At 37.1% G+C, this 21,544-nt stretch overlaps 1 protein-coding gene across 1 annotated transcript in view; it reads right to left on the reverse strand.

The window, feature by feature from the left end:
* Positions 1-21,544, reverse strand: part of LOC137293576 (uncharacterized) — a 34,416-nt gene extending 12,872 nt beyond the window's left edge. Inside the window, exons 1-4 of the mRNA XM_067824211.1 lie at positions 21,414-21,544; positions 1,780-1,922; positions 681-828; positions 10-224 (exon numbers count right to left, since the gene is read on the reverse strand). Of these exons, the coding sequence (XP_067680312.1) occupies positions 10-224; positions 681-828; positions 1,780-1,836 (420 nt within the window). The 5' untranslated portion in view covers positions 1,837-1,922; positions 21,414-21,544. The remainder of the gene's footprint in view (positions 1-9; positions 225-680; positions 829-1,779; positions 1,923-21,413) is intronic.

A 21,544-nucleotide genomic window follows, 5' to 3' on the forward strand; every position in this document is an offset into this window, starting at 1 on the left:
TTCACTCACTGGCTTAATATCTCTGTGGAGGAAGCCAACTTCATGGATGGACTCGATGGCCTTTAGAATCTGTGCCCCCAGTCTCAGTGTGGTGCTCAGGGAAAAACAACCTCGTGGCTGACTGCGTCTCAACTCGGCCAGGTTCTTGCCTTGTAGGGACATCACCACATAGTTGTACCTTTCATTTCGACCACAGCCGATGAAGCGACAGACATGATCACGACCTGACAGGAGAATAATGTGGTCAGTCAAGAGGAAATTAATGTTCTTGAGAAAGTTCATACATAGTACAATCTTTCAGGTTAATCAGCTGAGCTTGATTGTCATGTCTCGTGACAATATGCTTGATGATGTCAACACCCTTTCAAATAATCAGCATCCAAAAGTGTCAGTGAGATAGGTCTGTTGTCCATCTGAACAATATTTCTGCTTAAATGATAGGAGATAGACAATTATCACTATAGTCAAATCCACACACACAAGTCAAAAAAGACACTGGATGTTTATCAAGGTGAATGTGCATTCAAACCACATCAGCAAATCCTTTAATAGCTAAGGGAGGCAACTCAGCACAAAAAGCATTTATGCCTGAGACAACAATGTCACATATGCACCTTTTGAAACGCAAGTATCATAGCGTAAGCAATGACATGGAACATCTGAAATGAGTGGCTACACACCTTGCAACTTCTTGAGTACAGCCACCTCCATCTTGAGCACCTGTTTTGGCTGCTTTGCAGACTCCAGCTTTAGAGCCACTGCTTCTTTCGTAACCATGTCTGACGCCTCGTAAATTTCCCCGAAACCACCACCGCCAATCTTCTTTGTCTGAATTATTGAATAATACACAATTCTAATCATGGCAACAGACTTCAACATGGAAGCTTTATAATACTAAAGTAGCCTTCAATATTCAAAACCATAACCAATGAGGAAATGAATTCATCACTATCACCAATTTTTGAAAGACACCTGTCCTGCGGACATGATCAATTTCACTGTAATAATACATGTTAATTTTTACTTTTGCCAAACATTTTACTTTTGACATCCCAGCCAACAAAAAAAATACTTTTCAATACATAAAAAGCCTGCAGATTGGATATTAATGTTGCTATTCATCAGAGTCAAGTTCTGTGATTAAGTCGTGTTTAAATTGAACAAAATAAAGACATGAAATTAATTAACAGGATTGCATTTGTACACATCATAGACTTATCAGCAAATAGTACACCACTAAATTCTACACACAAAAAATGGGCCCCATTATGTGTGATTCCTGTTTCCTGAAAGAGCTTATAAACTTACAGCGACAAATCTAAACCCTTTCTCTGTTTTCTTGTGTTGTCAGAGTCCTAGTAGTATCAATATTTCATGCAGTTTACATAAATTCCATGAGGTTCTCTGAATATCAAAACAAAGAAATAAGAGCTCATCCTAATATTTGGTCACATAAAATGTCAACTATTTCAGCTACTAAAAGTTGTTCATATTATAATATGTCAAACATAACTAAAGAAAAACTGGACATCATCTTACTTGACTTTCAGCCTGAAACAGGAAACATATATATTGGTCGGAGGCATGTCTCTCAGTGTCGTATACATTGATCAGTGGAGAATAGGATTCCAACAAACGCTAGTATGTATTATGCAACACTAATAAAAATGACTTTGGCACCATGGACCCATCAGAACAAAAGGAGCACACGGAAAAATCCACAGTTCCAGACTTATTGATTTCTTGTCCCATGGTTAAATGACCGTAATGATTACTTACGACTTTCCATCGGTCCTTGACGACCTGGTTTGGCTGTAGCAAGTCTTCAGTGGTCATGCTGAGGGCAGTCCTCTGCCTCCCCACGCTGGGCTTTCCACCAGACAGATGTCACTTAACCCATTGTGGCCAACCATCTCAGTGTGCTGCAAAATATCACAGAGATACCGTTCATAGATTTAGACAAGAGCTAGGACTGAGTGAGACATCACACAGATACTGTTCATAGATTTAGACAAGAGCTAGGACTGAGTGAGACATCACACAGATACTGTTTATAGATTTAGACAAGAACTAGGACTGACTGAGACATCACAAAGACACTGTTTATTATAGATATAGAGGAGAGCTAGGACTGACTAGACATCATCCAGACACAGTTCATAGATTTAGACAAGAACTAGGACTGACTGAGACATCACACAGACACTGTTTATTATAGATATAGAGGAGAGCTAGGACTGACTAGACATCACACAGACACAGTTCATAGATTTAGACAAGAGCTAGGACTGAGTGAGACATCACACAGACACTGTTTATTATAGATATAGAGGAGAGCTAGGACTGACTAGACATCACCCAGACACAGTTCAAAGATTTAGATAAGAGCTAGGACTGAGTGAGACATCACACAGACACTGTTTATTATAGATATAGAGGAGAGCTAGGACTGACTAGCCATCACCCAGACACAGTTCATAGATTTAGACAAGAACTAGGACTGACTGAGACATCACACAGACACCGTTTATTATAGATATAGAGGAGAGCTAGGACTGACTAGACATCACACAGACACAGTTAATAGATTTAGACAAGAACTAGGACTGACTGAGACATCACACAGACACTGTTTATAGATTTAGACAAGAACTAGGACTGACTGAGACATCACACAGACACTGTTTATAGATTTAGACAAGAGCTAGGACTGACTGAGACATCACACAGACACTGTTTATAGATTTAGACAAGAACTAGGACTGACTGAGACATCACACAGACACTGTTTATTATAGATATAGAGGAGAGTTAGGACTGACTAGACATCACACAGACATAGTTCATAGATTTAGACAAGAACTAGGACTGAGTGAGACATCACACAGACACTGTTTATTATAGATATAGAGGAGAGCTAGGACTGACTAGCCATCACACAGACACAGTTCATAGATTTAGACAAGAACTAGGACTGAGTGAGACATCACACAGACACTGTTTATTATAGATATAGAGGAGAGCTAGGACTGACTGAGACATCACACAGACACTGTTTATAGATTTAGACAAGAACTAGGACTGAGTGAGACATCACACAGACACTGTTTATAGATTTAGACAAGAACTAGGACTGACTAGACATCACACAGACACAGTTCATAGATTTAGACAAGAACTAGGACTGACTGAGACATCACACAGACACTGTTTATCGATTTAGACAAGAACTAGGACTGAGTGAGACATCACACAGATACTGTTTATAGATTTAGAGGAGAATATATTTCAGTTATAACACAGCATGTCAGCTGGATTGGGAGTAAAGCCTACAGAAACACTTTTACCACTATGGTAAATCTTAGGTATTATGCTCACAGACCTAGAAACACAACCAAAGTGAGCCTTGAAAAGTGGAGACTTGAACATGTTGAATGGTGGGAACACCTGGGCCAAACTGAGTCTTGGCAATGGACTATTAACTTTATTTCAGGAGTATCCTATAATGCATGATAGCATAGTTAGAATTTTGTACATATAAAAACAATGTGCCCAACTCATTATGCCAGAACGCAGGGCAAACATGAAGATCAGCTTCGGTCCTCCACTGACCACGCCGACAAATTTGAAATTTAGCACACTGTCAATACTACCTTGAAGAAGAGTGAGTGAGTATGGTTTCACACTGCTTTTAGCAATATTCCAAAAATATCAAGGCAGGGACACCAGAAATGAGCTTCATTGTGCCCATGTGGGGAATCAAACCCATATATATTTGGTGGGACAAGTAAAATTGGCACACTGATCTTTGAAAAGTGTGAGTAAAAGTGTGTCAACTGTCAAGCAATAGTTAACTAAGTTATTTATTGATGAATAATTACGGCAATCAACTTTTAAGCTTACCATAAGAATATCCACCACCTGGGTTGAATTTCAACCAATGCTTCATTTTTCTGTTAAATAACATGATTTGTTGCAATAGGAAATCTCTTTCGCATGTAAAGTTCGCGAAGTGCATTTTGGTGTTCACTGCAATCGACGTGTCACTTTAATGTTGAAGTGCGAAAACAGTCCGTTCCAACAGTAAATTTGTTTCTCTTTTTGAATTCTGTGCACAATTTACAAAACATTTTACCAGTGTCCTCATGATAATCAAGCCAATCTCTGAGCCACGATGTTTGGAAACGATGTACAAATTTCTTTCGCTTGAAGTCGGGCACGTGTTCGTCTTCTTCCACCTGACCCAACTTATTGACCTCGTTATTGTCAGTAAATACATCCAATACGAAACGTTCACTATTTGTACTATCAGTTGTATGAACCGCGTCAGGAACTTCACTTGCATCGGGCGGCACGCTAGCACCATTCTGCTTTGAAAAGAAATCTGCTATTCGTCGTTTCATTTTCACAAAGATTGATTAAAATGGCGACACACTAATGTCCACTTCCATTTCAATAGGATTGTTTCGTTTTGCCAATTCCATATGTGCAGTTCATTTTTCCCCGTATTGTCATGTGACTTATTGACCAATAAATTACGAATATTTAATTATGTCAGTTTCCGGACAAAAATCTGAGTTAGTAAAAGCATAGTAGGACTTCTAAATATGGCACACGTTTCCATGAAATTACAGTTTTGTCAATTCTAAGAATGCGGAAGTGTCGCTATCCTCTTTGCTTAACACTAGAAACTGATACGTTTGTTTTCCAAGCAAAGTATGATTTCTTTTCAGTTTAACATATTTTTTCAAGCGTGTTGTGACAGATTATAAATAAAAACTGTATGCTTTTAATTTTATTGACTTAAAAGAGCGCCAAGATATACGCGTCAATGTCTATTTTTAGCGTAAATTTCTATGATTTTGCGGGAATGGCCCATGGGCGCGGCCTGGCTGAAACACTGCAACACCCTCTCTGATTGGTTGATCATAGTAGCCAAATAACAAGTAGCCCTTTGAACAACACACTGTAAGAAGTCATTGCAGACAACACTTTCTTCCCAACACTTGTGTTTTTCCATTGAAGACAAACCACAGATGAATCCATGATATGTACGAAGTAAAAGCAACGAAACAGTTTGATTATTTATCTATGTCAAAACAATAGCAGCTGGCAGAAAAAGACTTTTGTGATTAAAAACATTATTTTCTGGGTCAATATTCTAGGCATATGGGCAAAACAAGTGGAATTTTATAGCACAACTGATCAGGGACATGTTTAGCAAATTTGATCCGCTGTAATATCCATCAAAGGGACACTGTCACAACAGTAGTAGAATAGTAGATAAAATAATCCATATACAAATATATTCAAAATAAAATATTACAACCAGGAGATTGGTATAAACCTAAACAGGCATTTCCATCAAAGGCACAAACTCTGAGGTATCTAACTTTCATGCACTATTCATTCATCATCCATTTCATCACTGCAATTCTGTAATTAAGTAGACAAGTCGTAATAATCATATTTTATTTATTGAAACATTTATTAATGAATAAACAAGACAAACACACAGTTACCAACTGCTTGTTATTGACATTACCATCTTTACCAGCAAGATAAATCTAGCTGAATAATCTCACTAAAAAAATGAAAAAACAATACAATTTCACTTGCTTGCAACCATGGCAACACACAGCAAATGCTCTATATGTTATAAATCTCTAGACTTCATAACCAAGAAATTAAAAATTGAAATTACAATCTGCTATCTCAGAATTTGAAACCTATCTTTTACTATCCATATCTGACAAGTAATACTGCCATCAGTGTCGGTGTATTTCAAATCACAGGACACCATGAACATTCCCTCCAACACTTGCCATAACTCATTAAGCAAAAGAGGCTTCCTACCTTCCAACCAATCAATATGTCACCACTGCAGTCTTACCAGGATGACTGTAAGCATGGTCGGGTCTGCCTATCATAATCATTATAATACAAATGGATTGTTTGACGAAGCACCTTATAATCAAGCGATGATCAAGCTGATACTGCACACTTTATTTGCCTTTCATAGAAGTACCAGACTCATGGCAGGCTTTCAAGTTCAAATAATAGGAATATGTGAGAAAGATTAATTATACTTGGCACCTTTAGCCACATGTCTGACGCCAGAGCGTAGAATAATGTCATCCTGTCTGATAAGATCCCTTGTTCATACATCAACACTAAAATCTAAAGATATGACATAAAAAGACTAATTCAAACTTGTCATGCTCATAGGCACAAAAGCTTTTGGCACACTGCAGACACTGCGTAAAATCATGTGCATCCAGGCCAAACAAAAAAGTAATTAAATGACAGAGTATGGTTTTACGCATCCTCGATATCTCCAGGGTAAACGTTCCGATAAGTCTCCACTATACCCTGGATGCATCTACGGCTCTGCTCGATAAATCTATTACCTCCCTTGACTGTCTTTTGATCCAGTCAGGTGTCCACGCTGGGAAGTTGAGCGAACCAATCACAACTTATTTTCGTTTTTGAATTATTTAACTGATTATACTTGGCAACAGAAACCATGCAGAGGTTCTCTGGAAGAGGTAGAAGGCATTCTTGCATATGTTGTTTTAAAGTTTCGGACCTGTCAGTTTGTTTGTATGATTTCTCTAAAATGTGGGACGCACTGCGAACAAACCTTCGCAGTTGCGACCGCTGCCTTTGTTGACACTGGCAAGCTTTTTATAATGGCGGCCTAGCTGATTGGCTACTGTGAGAAGGCAGAGCCAGCAAAGGGAGGTAATAAATTTATCGGGCAGAGCCGTAGATGCGTCCAGGGTATAGTGGAGACTTATCGGAACATATACCCTGGAGATATCGAGGATGGGTTTTAGGCCACTTTTAGCAATATTCCAACAAAATCAAAGCGGGAGACACCAGAAATAGGCTTCACACATTCTAATCATGTGGGGAATCAAACCCAGGTCTTCTGTGTGATAAGCGAGCACTTTAACCACTTGGCTAACTCATGACTCCCAGTAATTAAACATGCAGTATTAAATATATCTGCTTATCCCTAACTGGAATTCTTTAATGTTACTATGGTGCAAAACAATTTTCTTCCAAACATTGCCACAGTATCAGCATTCAAAATTAAACATGATCATGCTTATGTGAAATGGCAAAGACTTATGGCTCCCTAGATTTTAATAGTACAACAAACAGCTAACTCTTTTGCGATAGGGATCAAAGGAACCAGTCATATGTTTTATAAACACACTATGGTGTGATAGACAATTTTTCAAACGCCATCAAAAACAAAGAAACAGGGTCATCAACATCACCTGTCACACTATTGTTCTAACACTAACCACATTTTGTTTCCTTATCTATAATGGTTACTGAGCAAATTTGTTCCCATTGGGGTTACCGTACACTAAGTCGACAAACGCATGACAAGGGCCTTAACTCTGTAAAGAATCATAACACAGTTTCCGTTTTCAAACTCCCTATGCAATTGAAAATAAATACCTCATTTGGTTTCCCTATCTATAATGGGTTTTTTTTAAGACATCTGTCTCCTTTCATCTCAGTAGGATGGCGAAATGGAAGAGGCTAAAAACTATATCCCTCTCCTACTCCATAGTGAAGGATGATAGCAATTCCAGTAACTCTGGAAACTTATCATCAGGATGTGAAACAATAGAAGAATGAACAAACTGGTCACCAAAGTCCACAGCCCCCAAACTGATACACTTCCTGACGCTCTCACTGATGCTACTGACCTTCATATGGTACAATTAATACTATTTCAACTGCACAGATATATAATATTCACCAAAAGGAAACTGTTACCAATGGTTACTATAGCTAGGTTAATTTGCCAATGCCTCTAATCATGTTTATATGAGATACTGGTCAAGAAACCCTTGCAAAAAGAAGTCTAACATTTCAGCTATTTTCGTTTTGGCTGAAATGACCACCAAGTTGGGAAATGTCAAATAAATATCGCCTAAATCAGGTTGTCTGAGACAGGCTTAAAGCTGGGAATGTTCAGCCACAGTTAGATGTTGCTATTGATGAAGCCAGGGTAGATATTCGTTCAAGTAAACATTTCACGACCATGAAGTCATCTAAGAATGAAACATGACTGAAGCAGGGCTACAGATGCATGCCTCAATGTGGATTCAGATTTGAACTAATCGTCCATAAGAGAACTTAAGCATGTTTCCATGGTTCTGATACTTCATATCAAGATAAGGCGGATACCTAAGAATAATAAAAGCTGTTTACAATTCACTTTCAAGTAATCACACTAATGTTTCATCATATTTTCTTTAAGTATTAATGGAAAAGCACTATTTGACCTTACAATGATCAAAAGTCCCCATTGAGACAAGTCAGTACGTGTCCAACAGGGATTTACCTTAGTCTATAGACGTGTGAATATTGAAGATTCTGCTGGGCAATCATGGTAAAAAACTGTGAGTGAGTGAGTGAGTTTAGTTTTACGCCGCACTCAGCAATGGTAAAAAACTGTGAGCTGGGTTTAATGTTGTATATAAAAATATTTTTTGTGAAATGTGAAAATAATAATCACAATATATGTCTGACTGAAAATCATCAATGCTCGATCAGGATGCTTCAAATAGCTATGTTGCCTATTAATATCACTTCTTTGGAGAAGCTTCTTAGAGGACGACAAAATTCATAACACTAGAACAAGACAACCATATTCAGTTTGTGCATTTATGTAATAGATACAAAACTGGCACACTAACAGCTCAGAAACATCTTGGGTTGAGAACAATTAGAGGCTGAATTGGATGTCATTGTGGAGCATAGTATCTGGCTGAAGCCTCAAGGGATATGCGTACTTTTCCTTCCACACACCTGTCTTAGTGTAGACATCATATGAGATTCTGAGGACAAGACTGAGACATCAACATCATGAACTACCTTGCACAAAAGCAAGGAGAGAACATCACATTCTCTTCCATAGGACTTGTTTGAGATACCTACAACAGAACCAGGACCAGGGCCAGGACCAGAGCCAGCCAGTGATGTCAGTTCTGATGGGTTTATCTTTGGCTGACATCTGGAACACAATACCTCTAACTGTTTTCATTCATCTGGTGCCTTCAATGACGCATCAATGTACCGCATGCATCAAGGCAAATGGTGGTCACACCCATTATTGACAAGGGTGCTATGTAAGCTGGTATCCCACCTACCTTTTAGGTGTGTCACTCTGTCTCCTGACAGCAGGTATTGTTTTTCTCCATTAATTTATGATGAAAACTGAATAATTAGAAGTATTTGTTTGCTGGTCTTTTTTCCCTTTACAACATGAGGGTGGTGTGGAAGTCTAAAGGTTAAAGCATCCGCTTGTCACACTGAAGACCCAAGTTTGATTCCCTACACGGGTACAATGAGTGAAGCTCGAATCTGGTGTCTCTGCCATAATTTTGCTCGAATATTGCTGAAAGCAGTGTGAAAACATAATTCATCCACTCACGAACTCATGAAACCTTGTGGATTTTTTCAAAAATAACTTTTTGTCAAATATACAGCATGTCATCATGGCCAACAGTTCCTCAAATCAAAAGAGGCTATAAGAATCAATGATGTCTTATCAAATTTGAACACGCTTAACCAAAGAATTCAATCAGCGACAAATTGGGTCTATTTACGAATTTCAGTTCTAATACGTCTTCTTTATTCAAAAGTAAAAGAGCATGTGAGCATGACTGACAAAATCCTTTCATAATATATTAATGATCCATTCAATACTAACCAAACCCATTCGAGAATTTCACCACCATCTCTGCCATGTCTCCATCATGCTCCATACAGTTGACTAGCCAAGTGGAATAACAGCATTGCATCAATACTTGAAGTATCAAATCAAACAGCTTCTTCATTAAGGCATATGGATAAATATCACTTGTGTCATCATATGCAGCTTCATTAAATGGGGCCTAACACTGATGTTCTTGACAAAGAAATACTGTTCCAGCAAGTGTAGTTCAAATTATGGTGGATTATCCCCACTTTCACTAACATATATCATTGCCGTGATTAGCACAAGGCATGTAGAAAACACTTTGAACCCCAGTAGTATCATTCCCTGAGAAATCACCCGTGTAAACAAATTAACAAAACATGGATATGTAGTCATGTCTCTTTGACGCCGTCAGCATCAAAAACAAAGGGGTTCTAAAACCAGTGGGGGTTGTTAATGTACTGTTTGAATCAAGGGACATTTCCACTTTATGCACATACATTAATATTCAGGTTATAACAAGGACCCAATGACCATGTTGACTTACATGCCTCGTCATCTAACCCAGCTCAGAAAGGAAAAACAATAATCATGGTAATTCATAAAAAACATATAAAGCTCCCATAATTAACATAGTTATCAAATCTTACAGATGATACAAATCCAGTACATTGGAACACATGAAGATATTGGTTAGATCTGTTCTTCAGCAAACAATGTTCATCATATGGGAGTAGACTCGATATTGCTTGACACGTCATCATATCTCAGGTGCACAGATCAAAGCATATAATGTCAGTAGGGTAGGGTATCATGAAAATTTTAATTCCATGGTATGCCAAGGTTTTAGTTCAAGTATCACAGTATTTACCACAATATACAGTGTTTGTGTTGACACAGAAATATGCATTTTTCATGCAAAAAAATGATTAAATCACTGAAAATAATATTCACGGGCAAAAGATTTGGACTACATATTTATCATTTTTATTTCTGCACGCACTTGTACAAAACCAACTGCAATCACTAATATACTGTGCTGCAGAAACTACTAACTTACTACCATCTATTTTTCCATAAGATCTCATTTTGAGTCAAATATTTGGCCATATTTAAACTTTCACCTTTTTATTTGGTATATAGCAATATGCTTCATTAAACCATTCACATATTAAAATCACCATCTGGGTAATTGGGCTATCATTAGCCTATCAAGCAGACATCAGTTAGTGCATTGCCAGTACGTTTCGTTCAAGTATTTTCTTCATTCTATCTACACTGGATATCAGCATTCTAAAGAAACCATATAAAGAAAAACTTGCGAAGTCACAAAATTTGCTAACAAATATCTTTGAGATGAGAAAATTTTGGATCGAAAAACCTTGGTTTTCTGCGACCTTCTACTGTAGATATCAGCTCATGGAAACAACCATGGTTTACCGTCCATCTCTAGATGTCAGTCACTGCATTGTCTGATCCAGACTTGATCATTTACAGACAGGGGTGGAATATTGTTATATGTTGCTTTTAACAAACGAAAGTACATTAAAAGACCATCTTATTTCCTGTTACGATCCTTGAAAATAATAGTGGGCGATAAGTTGACCAAATACATTTGGGTTCTAAGCTCTGAGACGTGGCAGATCTGAACTACCTAAAATCCTGATGATAATTGCTAGAATGTCTGGTCCTGTCACAACTACTGATGTCCACTTGTCATAGGGGATGGCAATGAATATAAGTGAGTGAGTATTGTTTTACACTGCTTTTAGCAATATTTCAGCAACATCACAGTGAGAGACACCAGAAATGGGCTTCATACATTGTACCCAAGTGGGGATTCAAACCCAGGTCTTCGGTGTGACAAATCAACGCTCTAACCACTAGGCTAACCAACCACCCCATGAACATGATGAACAAGAGTACAAAGACACTAAGTGTGATAATAATGATATAGCATGATAATCCGATGAAGTTAATATGGTCAAGGAAGAGACCATCCTGTTCACAATGGAAACTTTACAACTTTAAGAAACCAAAATAGACTCTAAGACATACAATAGACATAACTGTGCAAGCAAATAAGACTAACTTGCCTGATCTGGGTTCCATAAACAATGCTACTTGTGTATGTCATGAAATATTCATCCACAGACATCAGAGTGACACCGCATGCACGTCTCGAGTGGTTACACCACTTGAAGAACTCTCATACAAGAAGACCAGGAACTACCACACCATGATCACGGCATCTCTCCAAGGTTATTTTCGCAGATAGTTTACCTTATTTTAATGCAGAATGATGTGAGAAGCAATCAATATCTTGTTGGCCCAGACAATCATCTGTTCCTACAAAATATTAAGAATCTGCTATTTTGACATAACAGTAACTAGTTTAGATTAATCTGATTAGCGTTGGAGATAACCATCTCTGAAAGGATAAAACTGTTCTGGTAAGGCTGGCCACCACTCATACACAAGATGTGAATGTCAATGTGTGCTTCATAATGAAACATACTGAAGGACCAGGGTCAAGGTGACCACAGGATAATGCTGAATAAGCAAAAAGACTAAGTCTAATTTGTGACAGTTAGTTGTAACTCACTGCTCATTTAAAAATATGTGGGTGATGAGTGTCTCACAAATATTTCATAGCATGCTAGTTTTACTTCATGTTATACTATTCTTCGACAAAAGACTTTTCATTTCTTGTTGCATTTTTAACATAATAATAAATTGTTATCGTCACAAAAAGGCTGGAATATTGCCAGTCTGATGATAACTACTAACTCACTCACTCACAAGTATTTCAATCTATTCGGCTAAACTAGATTTTCATGACATCATATGTGCAACTTTTAGCTGTGCTTACCAGATGAACTGATTTGTACAATACCATACCAGGCTCCTGGCTACTGATTTACGTTGCAGTCTGTTGCCATAGACTTTCCACTGATTGGAAATAATTGGCATCATTATAAGTAATCACCTTCATGAACAATATTTTTTATATATTAATTACCTAGTTAGCTTTATTTCAACTTCTGCTCTCCATGTTCTTATAAAAAGCACAGATGCACAGACTGGCCATGCCTTCCGAGCTCTAGTTCTCAACGCACGCATGCCATAAGCTATCCATGGTTTCTGAGCTCTTGTACTCAGAGCAGAGATGCAGTAAACTAGACTTGGTTTGAGCTTGAGTCAACCTGCATACTGGGATTTACTTTGAGTCCTATTTGAGTGTCCCTAGGACACATACTCTTAATTTTCAGGCGTCCTGGACTATAAAATAGGAGTCCCAAGCACTTCAATATCATTAATACTATGTTATACTATTGTTGCAATTCAGTCACTGTTATTGTATTGTGTTTCATGATCATCACAGTAATTGAGCTGCAAATTGACATCATAACACTTCTAGTAGCAGACTCAGTGATAGCTTATTCTTACTTGATCAACATGATAAAATAAAGTACCTGGATTTTCCTGCGTCCTTGTGGATGCACTAGTCTATTTCATTGCACCCATTGTCAATTTTGATGCATACAGGATGTAGGAATTTGCATCCTCTCAATCTCTGGCACATAGAAGCAGCAAAAAAACATGGAACTGACCTCACAAAGTACAGATGCCAAAAACTGGATATGGTTTTTGAATAATGTCTCATTCCTCTGTCGTGGCTGCATCAACAGTTTCATGTGATATGGTTCTCAAAAGAAACACCTAAACAATCTAACAGGTTGTTTGACAGCAGCTGTCAAACCCAAGGAACCAAGCACATAATATAGCATGCTTCAGACTCCTGTAATGTTCACAAAGAATACATCATATTGCATACCATGCATACAATGAAAACATGATATTCTTGTTGGCAACTGGCTTGAATCTGATCACACTACCCCCTGAAACTACCTCCTGAATAAACTCACAAAATAATGCAGAAAACAAGCACATCAATATGATATAAAACAGTACAAAATGACACGTGCAGCAGCTAAAACAGATCAATATCATAAGCATCAAATTGAAGCTGATTAAAAGATCTTATCCCTGGAGCCATTTCAGAGAGAGCACAGAATAGAATAGGTAATATGTCATGTGTAATTGTTATGGAATATTATTACAAATCGTGAATTTTAGCCATAACAGCCTGAGACCATATATCATATCAGTGATCTGAAATACTTTAAGTCATAACTTCTGTCTAACTGACTGCTATTTTATGTCAAGCAGATATTCTTTCTTTTTGCATAATCCTGAACCAAGATTGATAAACAGTTCCAAACACTACAGTGTATATATACCATCCAAAAACAGAAGGGCATATTTTACGAGAAATAGCAATATGTATCCATACAGATGAAACATTTCCAAAGGAATGGAATAAATTGTCACATTTTCCCTTCATTTCTCTTCCTCATCTGTTTCCTCCTTGGCTCCATCATTTGCATTTTATCAATCGTGTTTTTCAACATGCCCTGCTTTTTTGGAGTGATACTGAATTATACTGACCATGCTGAAAGGACATTATGAAAGCTTGCTACTCATTTATTGCTCAATCAACTACTGACTAACGAATACTAAATTAAAGTTTATTTTAAACTTTAAAATTATCGTAACAACCCTCAAAACAGCATAACTGTTTTTCATGTGGTTTAATACAATCATAACTTTGAATTCATTGAATATTCATGATGCAGGGCTTGTACCCAGTAAATTTTTGTATTATGGGCCTTGTATAGAAAAACAACTATTACTTTGATATCAGAATTAATATAATTACATTTACAATGTTTACTTTCACTGAAAACAACCTAACGCTGGGCTGACATTCACTGATTCTGTTCACTAGTTGTGCTGTCTCGATCTAAGCTGGCTGCTTATTTCAAGAGGTTGGATACTGTGGTTTGTGTGCGTATTGTATGCGATGGGGTGTGACAGTAGGAGCATGTGTATATATATGTGACACAGTTATTTATGTTTATCTTGCTTTCTAATCATATTTATTTCCCCTTTTCAAATTTAATTTTGGGATGTTGTATTAACTGAGATAATGTTGATACCCTCTGGTAACATATTTTTCATTTATTTTTTAATATTAAAGGTCACATGCAACGTAAAACACAACTTTGCAGATTCTGGTACCTTTCGGTATGCATTTACCGAAACAAATCATAAAAAATGCCAATTCAACCTATAAAGTTAAAAAAAACGAGATGAAAAAAAAGCCCGCAAAATCGGAGTTCAAACGTTTCACTAAATTCCCCCCAGCGCTGGGGGGAAAACTGGTTTCAACAGCTGTGACGCATGCGCAGTGAATAGGTTCGCGGAGCTTGAAACAGTATGCATGCCCAGCGTCTGAGGTTGTGAGCAGTAGTCTAATCTTGGTTGTGTACACAAACAAGTACATAATCTACTCATTACGTAAAAAAACTTGTGATAAGCAGTCTCTGTCACAGAGAAAGCTCAGTGTCTGGTTTATTCACACCTATGTGTCTGCCTGCCTGTCTGCTAAAGACAACATGCAATAAACAGCTTCAATCATTGACCACGTGCAATTTGAACTTAACACCTATCAGACTATACGACATAAAGAAAACAAGTTGATTTAAGACTCGTGCACCCGAGTCCCGTGTCTGCCACATTATGTAATTAGGTACGTGTGATACACATGACATGTTTTTATGTCTATGGGTTGTAAACATACTACATTCATTTTTTTCGGATGACTGGATCTGACGGAAACTGGTGCAAACTCCTGTCAGTTTCAAGTCCTGCTTTGTACTTGGACGAATGACAGATTACAGTCACGCAGTAGTTTACCATCTCTACTGACATGATTTTTGATTGGATCGAGTGCAAATTCAGAGAACATGTATTTTCAAAACCCAACATCTCTATATACATTCTTCATGGATAACGACTTCTTTTCGTGTATATGATTTTGTTTGACAACAGTATATGAATCCATACTGAAACGACGTATCAAGTACACATAAAGAAGTTGTTTCCATACAGAATCTTACTTTCCTGTGACTGGCTATACTATAATGCCCATCAAACTGGTCATCTTTCTGTACACACAATGAACCCTCAGCATATCAGCAAATGAAACAGCCAATCGGAAGCCGTCGTTACACTTGAGTGCATATCCACTCGCTATGACTGGGTTCGGTCTCCCGAGGGCTTCGTTTCGGGGGAAGTAAGCCCAAGTACAAAATATTGCACTTTTGAATCGCGATTGTACGCTTATAATTTTTTTTTGTTTTTTTTAAAAGCAGCAATGTATATTATATGTCATGAATAAGTGATAAATGTGTTTTAATTATGTTTGATTTTTTGGTTGCATGTGACCTTTAATCTATTGTGAATTTACTATATGAAATTTCACTTCATAAAAAATCTTGTCATTATAAAAATCTTTTCTTCACTGATTCATCAATATTTTTTTAATTTCTAGAAGTTATTGAAGTGTCAAATCCTACATTCTGAGCTGAAAAATGATTTTCCTGTTTTCTTTCATATCCATAATGTAATATCATTTAAAAAACACACACATATTGAATAGTGAAAGCAAACAATTTACCCTTAAGACAACCTTAATTGACATGTTACTCTTTACAGAGGTGCCACAAAGGGGCACCACTTGTCAAACAAATGCTGTGGTAACGTGCTATTTCTATCACATTGTTAGATTCAGGACAAATTTTCTACAAAATGATACCAAATTTAGCAATTACTTGACTTTTAGATATTTGGAATGCCACTTCCATAAAGGGCTGGATTCATCAGTTATGCAGTCCAGATTATTAGTGGAGTGAAAACATCAAATTTCGGAGGTTGCAATCTAATATATTTTGCTGGTAGTAGTCATCAGTGTAGTCTGGGTAGAGTCTATCTTCAGAGATAATTTGTGATGCATTTCAATTTTCACATGCATAACAAAGATTACACAAGTTACTGGCTTCATTCCTCAAAGTGATTGTAGTGCTACGACAGCCATAAGTCCATCCTAGCGCTACGATCATTTTTAGGAACAGAGTCCTGGAACAGAACAAACAGTATTGCAAATGTACTGACTTGAAAATGATGACGTTAGACTTTTAGATGACAACAACGATTGACTGATAATATTTATTATGTTTAATACCAAACCAAGATACCAACTTATGTTATACATACTACTATAATGAATTCTCTCTGTGGAATTAAAATTCTCAGTAACTGTGGTAAAAAACCTCAACATTTAGACCAAGTCACTCAGTGACTGAGGTAAAGACAGTGCCATTAACAACACTAACAGCAACTGTATAAGTGGATCAGTAGCAGCACACTTGCTCAAGGACAAGAGAACATAATTTCAATTTGCCCGGCAAACTCCTGGAATTAGAAGACGGTTACATAATCACAATGAACATGACTGCAGGCAATTTGCAAAACAGCCATGTTATTACTCAACTCTTCTAGCAGGTTAATATGATGAAAACTTTGAGTACACAGACTGACTCAAGACTGATGATAGATGCAGGTTTACACAAAGAAATGTAAATTCAAGATCTTGACTGGAATCATATCCATACGGCAAACTACAGACTGATAATCCACACAATCCACACAGGCAAAGAAATGCCTGTATATGTTAAATATGTTATGGAGTCCTCATTATGTGTGTATGAAACAACATGAACAATATCTGGTCAGTCTTTTTCACAGATGTCATTTCAACATTAGCAAGATAATTACATAAAGATTTGTCCCATTCATTTCCACTGAGGTTGATAATGTCATTTTTCTTCAGTTTCTGACTGTCAAAATAACACATATAATCAATCATGGCATCCATGAAGTCATATATTTATTTCTCATGTTTACCCACTTGACAGGATGCTGAACTTGTGCACAAACCTATTTCAACTTCATATAAATCAACATGTTTTCAAAATATCTCGCTCAGGAACCAAATATTTATTTTGCCTGTGCTGTTGCAATTTTTCAACTGTGCCACAAGAACTTTCATACTTTGAACTTCGGACCCCTAAGTCTAAGTGCTGATATAAAGGCACAAAACATTTACAATAATAATGAAATGAACCATTAAATATTAGAAAACATCTCAAGATGGAACATGATATATTCCAAGTCAAGGTAATCATACATATACCTACATCCATAACCTGCCCAGTTCCTTTACTGGGTGTATTAACTACACCTTGATTTATATATGTTTACTGAAGTCAATGAGAGTGTTGATACAGTAAATGGATGTAAGACATGAATGAAATGTAACCTTTATATGCCAAAACTAAACTGAGGTTCTTGGCGTGACCTCAGAGAATTCATACGTTCTCATCATTAACAGGATACAAACAGTTACATATTCATTGTAATTCAACAAAAATGACATAGAGTACAGCAAAGTTACCTCACAGCAAATGTTACATTTGGGGCTACACTTTCTTAGTGAAGTGCAAACCCGGGATTTCAAGCCAACTCTGCTAGGTTCTTTGCAGTAATTTAGCAGACTTCATATCAGTCCCTCCTCAAGTGGTGTCAAATGCCACAGTCCACTAATCTACATCTGTAAACATGGCACACTGATTGATGTACTGATGTACACTAGTATGGTGTCTGGTATGGTTTATGGTTGATGAGATGGAGTCCTCCCACTTGTGAGAACTCCCATTTGTGAGACACATTAATCTGTGGTTGAGTGCACATAGGTGGTGCTTCCCCTTCCTTACAATGAAAGTGGAAACAGCCCTGTTGCTGAAGACTACTAGGTTTTGTTAGAGCCAATCTAGGAATGTAACAAATAACACTGGGGCTAAGTTTGCTTAGACTGTTGTTCGTTGAAGAGCATTTATTGTTTGCAATAAAGAGCATCAATAAATACAGAAATAATGAAAAAGATTATCAAAGATACTGAGAGGCCTGGTCAACACTAGTACTTGCTGAAGGTTCGCCATAGTGATTGAAAAGAACAATCAAAGTTTATAAATACATTTATATAACTTATATGGTTATTGCAATTAGATTTAAGATTTACAGAGAATTTGGTAAAAAACCCATCAGAATATGCATAAAAGGAAGAATAGTATCAAAATGGGCTAAAGTGTTATGTTGCAATGGCAAATCAAATACCATGTTATGTACAATTTATACTCTTCAAATGCTGATTTTGATTTTCCATTGTCATCAGTGTCAAATGCATTGTATCCCACAGGATACTGGGTAGTATTGTATTTCGCTCACCCAGTCTGTACCTAGCATTTTTTGCCTTACAAATGCTGTACAATTCAATCTTATTGATCAGTTTAAGCAGTTAAAGGTTATTACTATATTATTAAGGATAAGCATTCATATATTAGAGGCTTGTTTGTTACATTTACCTCATTACTATGGACTCTGGTTAGGTAAATTTATAACTTCAAATCACAGGTTACCCTTGAAGAAGGACATTGTTACAGAATTGACAGATGTAACAGATCTGCATTATTATGCTGTCCACCACCAAATGCCCCTAGACATCAATTTCTTTCCAAATTTCTGCAAACCTCCTAATAATTCAAACAATGTTTATCTGACGAAATGCGATTATTCACCACTTAACCCAAATAACAAAATTACCAACACTGGACTTGTTCCATGTTTTAATATCTATCAATATGTTGTATGTTCTCTGTCTCACGATAAATTATGTGATTTTTTAGAATAAACGTCTGTTCTGTTCACAAGGTTCAGTTACACAGCTAAACCCTAATTAGCTAGGCTTAATCCATTCCCTAGCTAACTAGGGAGTAAGGTGTGTTTTCTTTGCTAATTACACACTCTACTGTCTCTCAAATGGGAGTCTCACAAATGGGAGTAGACCGATGAGATAATTAAGAAAACTAATTAGCAATCATTGTGATTAACTGTTCATGGACCATAATTACTCCACAGTTGATTAGGTATGGGTCTGTCAAAGGGTAATAATTTATTGCTGCATCACAGACAGAACATATTGACCCAATTAATGCTTGTTGTAAACTCACTGACATGTGTTAATGAACAGACATCAAATAATTGTTGTACCAAAGCTGGTTCATTTCAAACACTGTTCAGCATTTTAACAGCATTTCTAAGATGCTTTGGCCAAAGATGAAAGGCGCTGAAAATACTTTATCAGACAATAATGTGCACTTTTTGCATTACGTCACAATGTGTTGAGATCACTGCGCCATTCCAGTCTGCCCCCTCGTAATCAAACTTTTTTGCATTACATCACCATGTAACCGACGTCACGATGGATGTCAGCTGCCTTCGCCGCATACAGCCTTCCACAATAAACTACTTCATCGCATCCCGTTTCTTGGTTGGCAGTTGCACCACACAGCCAACATCACTGTGGAAACATTATGTTTATGTTTTCCGACGGATAAAATGTCTCATAGTTCGACTCAAAATCTTACAGAGACATGTTAATATTGGCAATGCTTACATTCCCACAATGCAATCGTGGAATGTCGCTTGACTTGTCAGCTTCCTCTGAATGTACTGATGTAAACTTTCATTGATAGTAGAAATGAGGCGGTTATATTGCCTTGTATGGTTTAAGAGAATCACGGATGTAATTAAAATGATCTAGAGAAGATATTTAACCATCACCAAACCATCACCAAACTGTTCATCATTTGTCTTTCTAGTAACCTTTGTCTTAACGTAGGGGGCTGACACGTCAAAAGAACAATGCTTCAGTTAGCCCTGTGCGAGGATTCTTAATTTAGGTCACAGACACCGTCGTTTGTTTTCTGCCATAGATTAATCGAAATTAGGCTTAGAAGTTATTGAATACGGCATCCTAGGAAAGAAATACAGTTCGCCCTACCACCATGTAAAGTGTAATAAAGCACACTTTCACCCTGAACTATTATAATGTTAAACATTATAATGTTTAACAATAATAGTTCTGGGCGAAAGTGTACTTTATTAAACTATACATGGTGGTAGAACGAACTGTATTTCTTAATTATTTACTATCTTATTGACAGCCTTTGTAGAAAGAAACACAGCTTCTTTCCATGAAACTAAGTAACATAACTGTGAGAAGCCAAAGTAGTTTCCAGAAATGGGAATGAAACCATGGTATTAAGCCCAATCTTATATAAATATACCTGACAATAATAATCATAGATACAAATGAATTAGAAAGAACTAGAATGAAGATTCATAATACAGAATAAAAATCCATGACAGTAAATTGGACACCACCTCTCACCATAATCACATAAAATCTACAGGAAATCCATACACAAGTATTTACCACAATAGCAACGTACTGGATGAGTTAGTAATCTGATAATCATTAGGTGAATCACCCCATTATCAACAGACATTTATGCTTGTTTTATTGATGCAACAGTTGTCTTAAACGTCATTGCAACCTTCCGAGAGGTTCTACTCGCTTGATATTTTCTAATACTGTAGGATATCTATGTGGGTCACTTCAAACGGTAACCGCCGTTGCACCTGTTAAATGTGACCGTTCCTCGGGTGCGTTTTTAAGAGTCTACCGATCAAATATCAAGCATTTGCCAAGACAATCAAATGTCAAATCCATTATAAATCATTCACAATGTATGTCTGATCAGATATATTATCACGTATTCTGTCTGAAGAATGACACGTGGTAGAATCAACTTACCCAAATATATATCAGGAGAGTAAATTGGCTTAGTATCCATAATTAACACAGTTTAGATTATAAATTCACGTCATTTTGCTAAGGTATGTGTCGCATCGCCATAGTACACTTCCGGTCCTGAGATCGAGGCT

The sequence above is a fragment of the Haliotis asinina genome, chromosome 8 (genome assembly GCF_037392515.1).
Source record: "Haliotis asinina isolate JCU_RB_2024 chromosome 8, JCU_Hal_asi_v2, whole genome shotgun sequence".
In the NCBI taxonomy this organism is placed as follows: Eukaryota; Metazoa; Mollusca; class Gastropoda; order Lepetellida; family Haliotidae; genus Haliotis; species Haliotis asinina.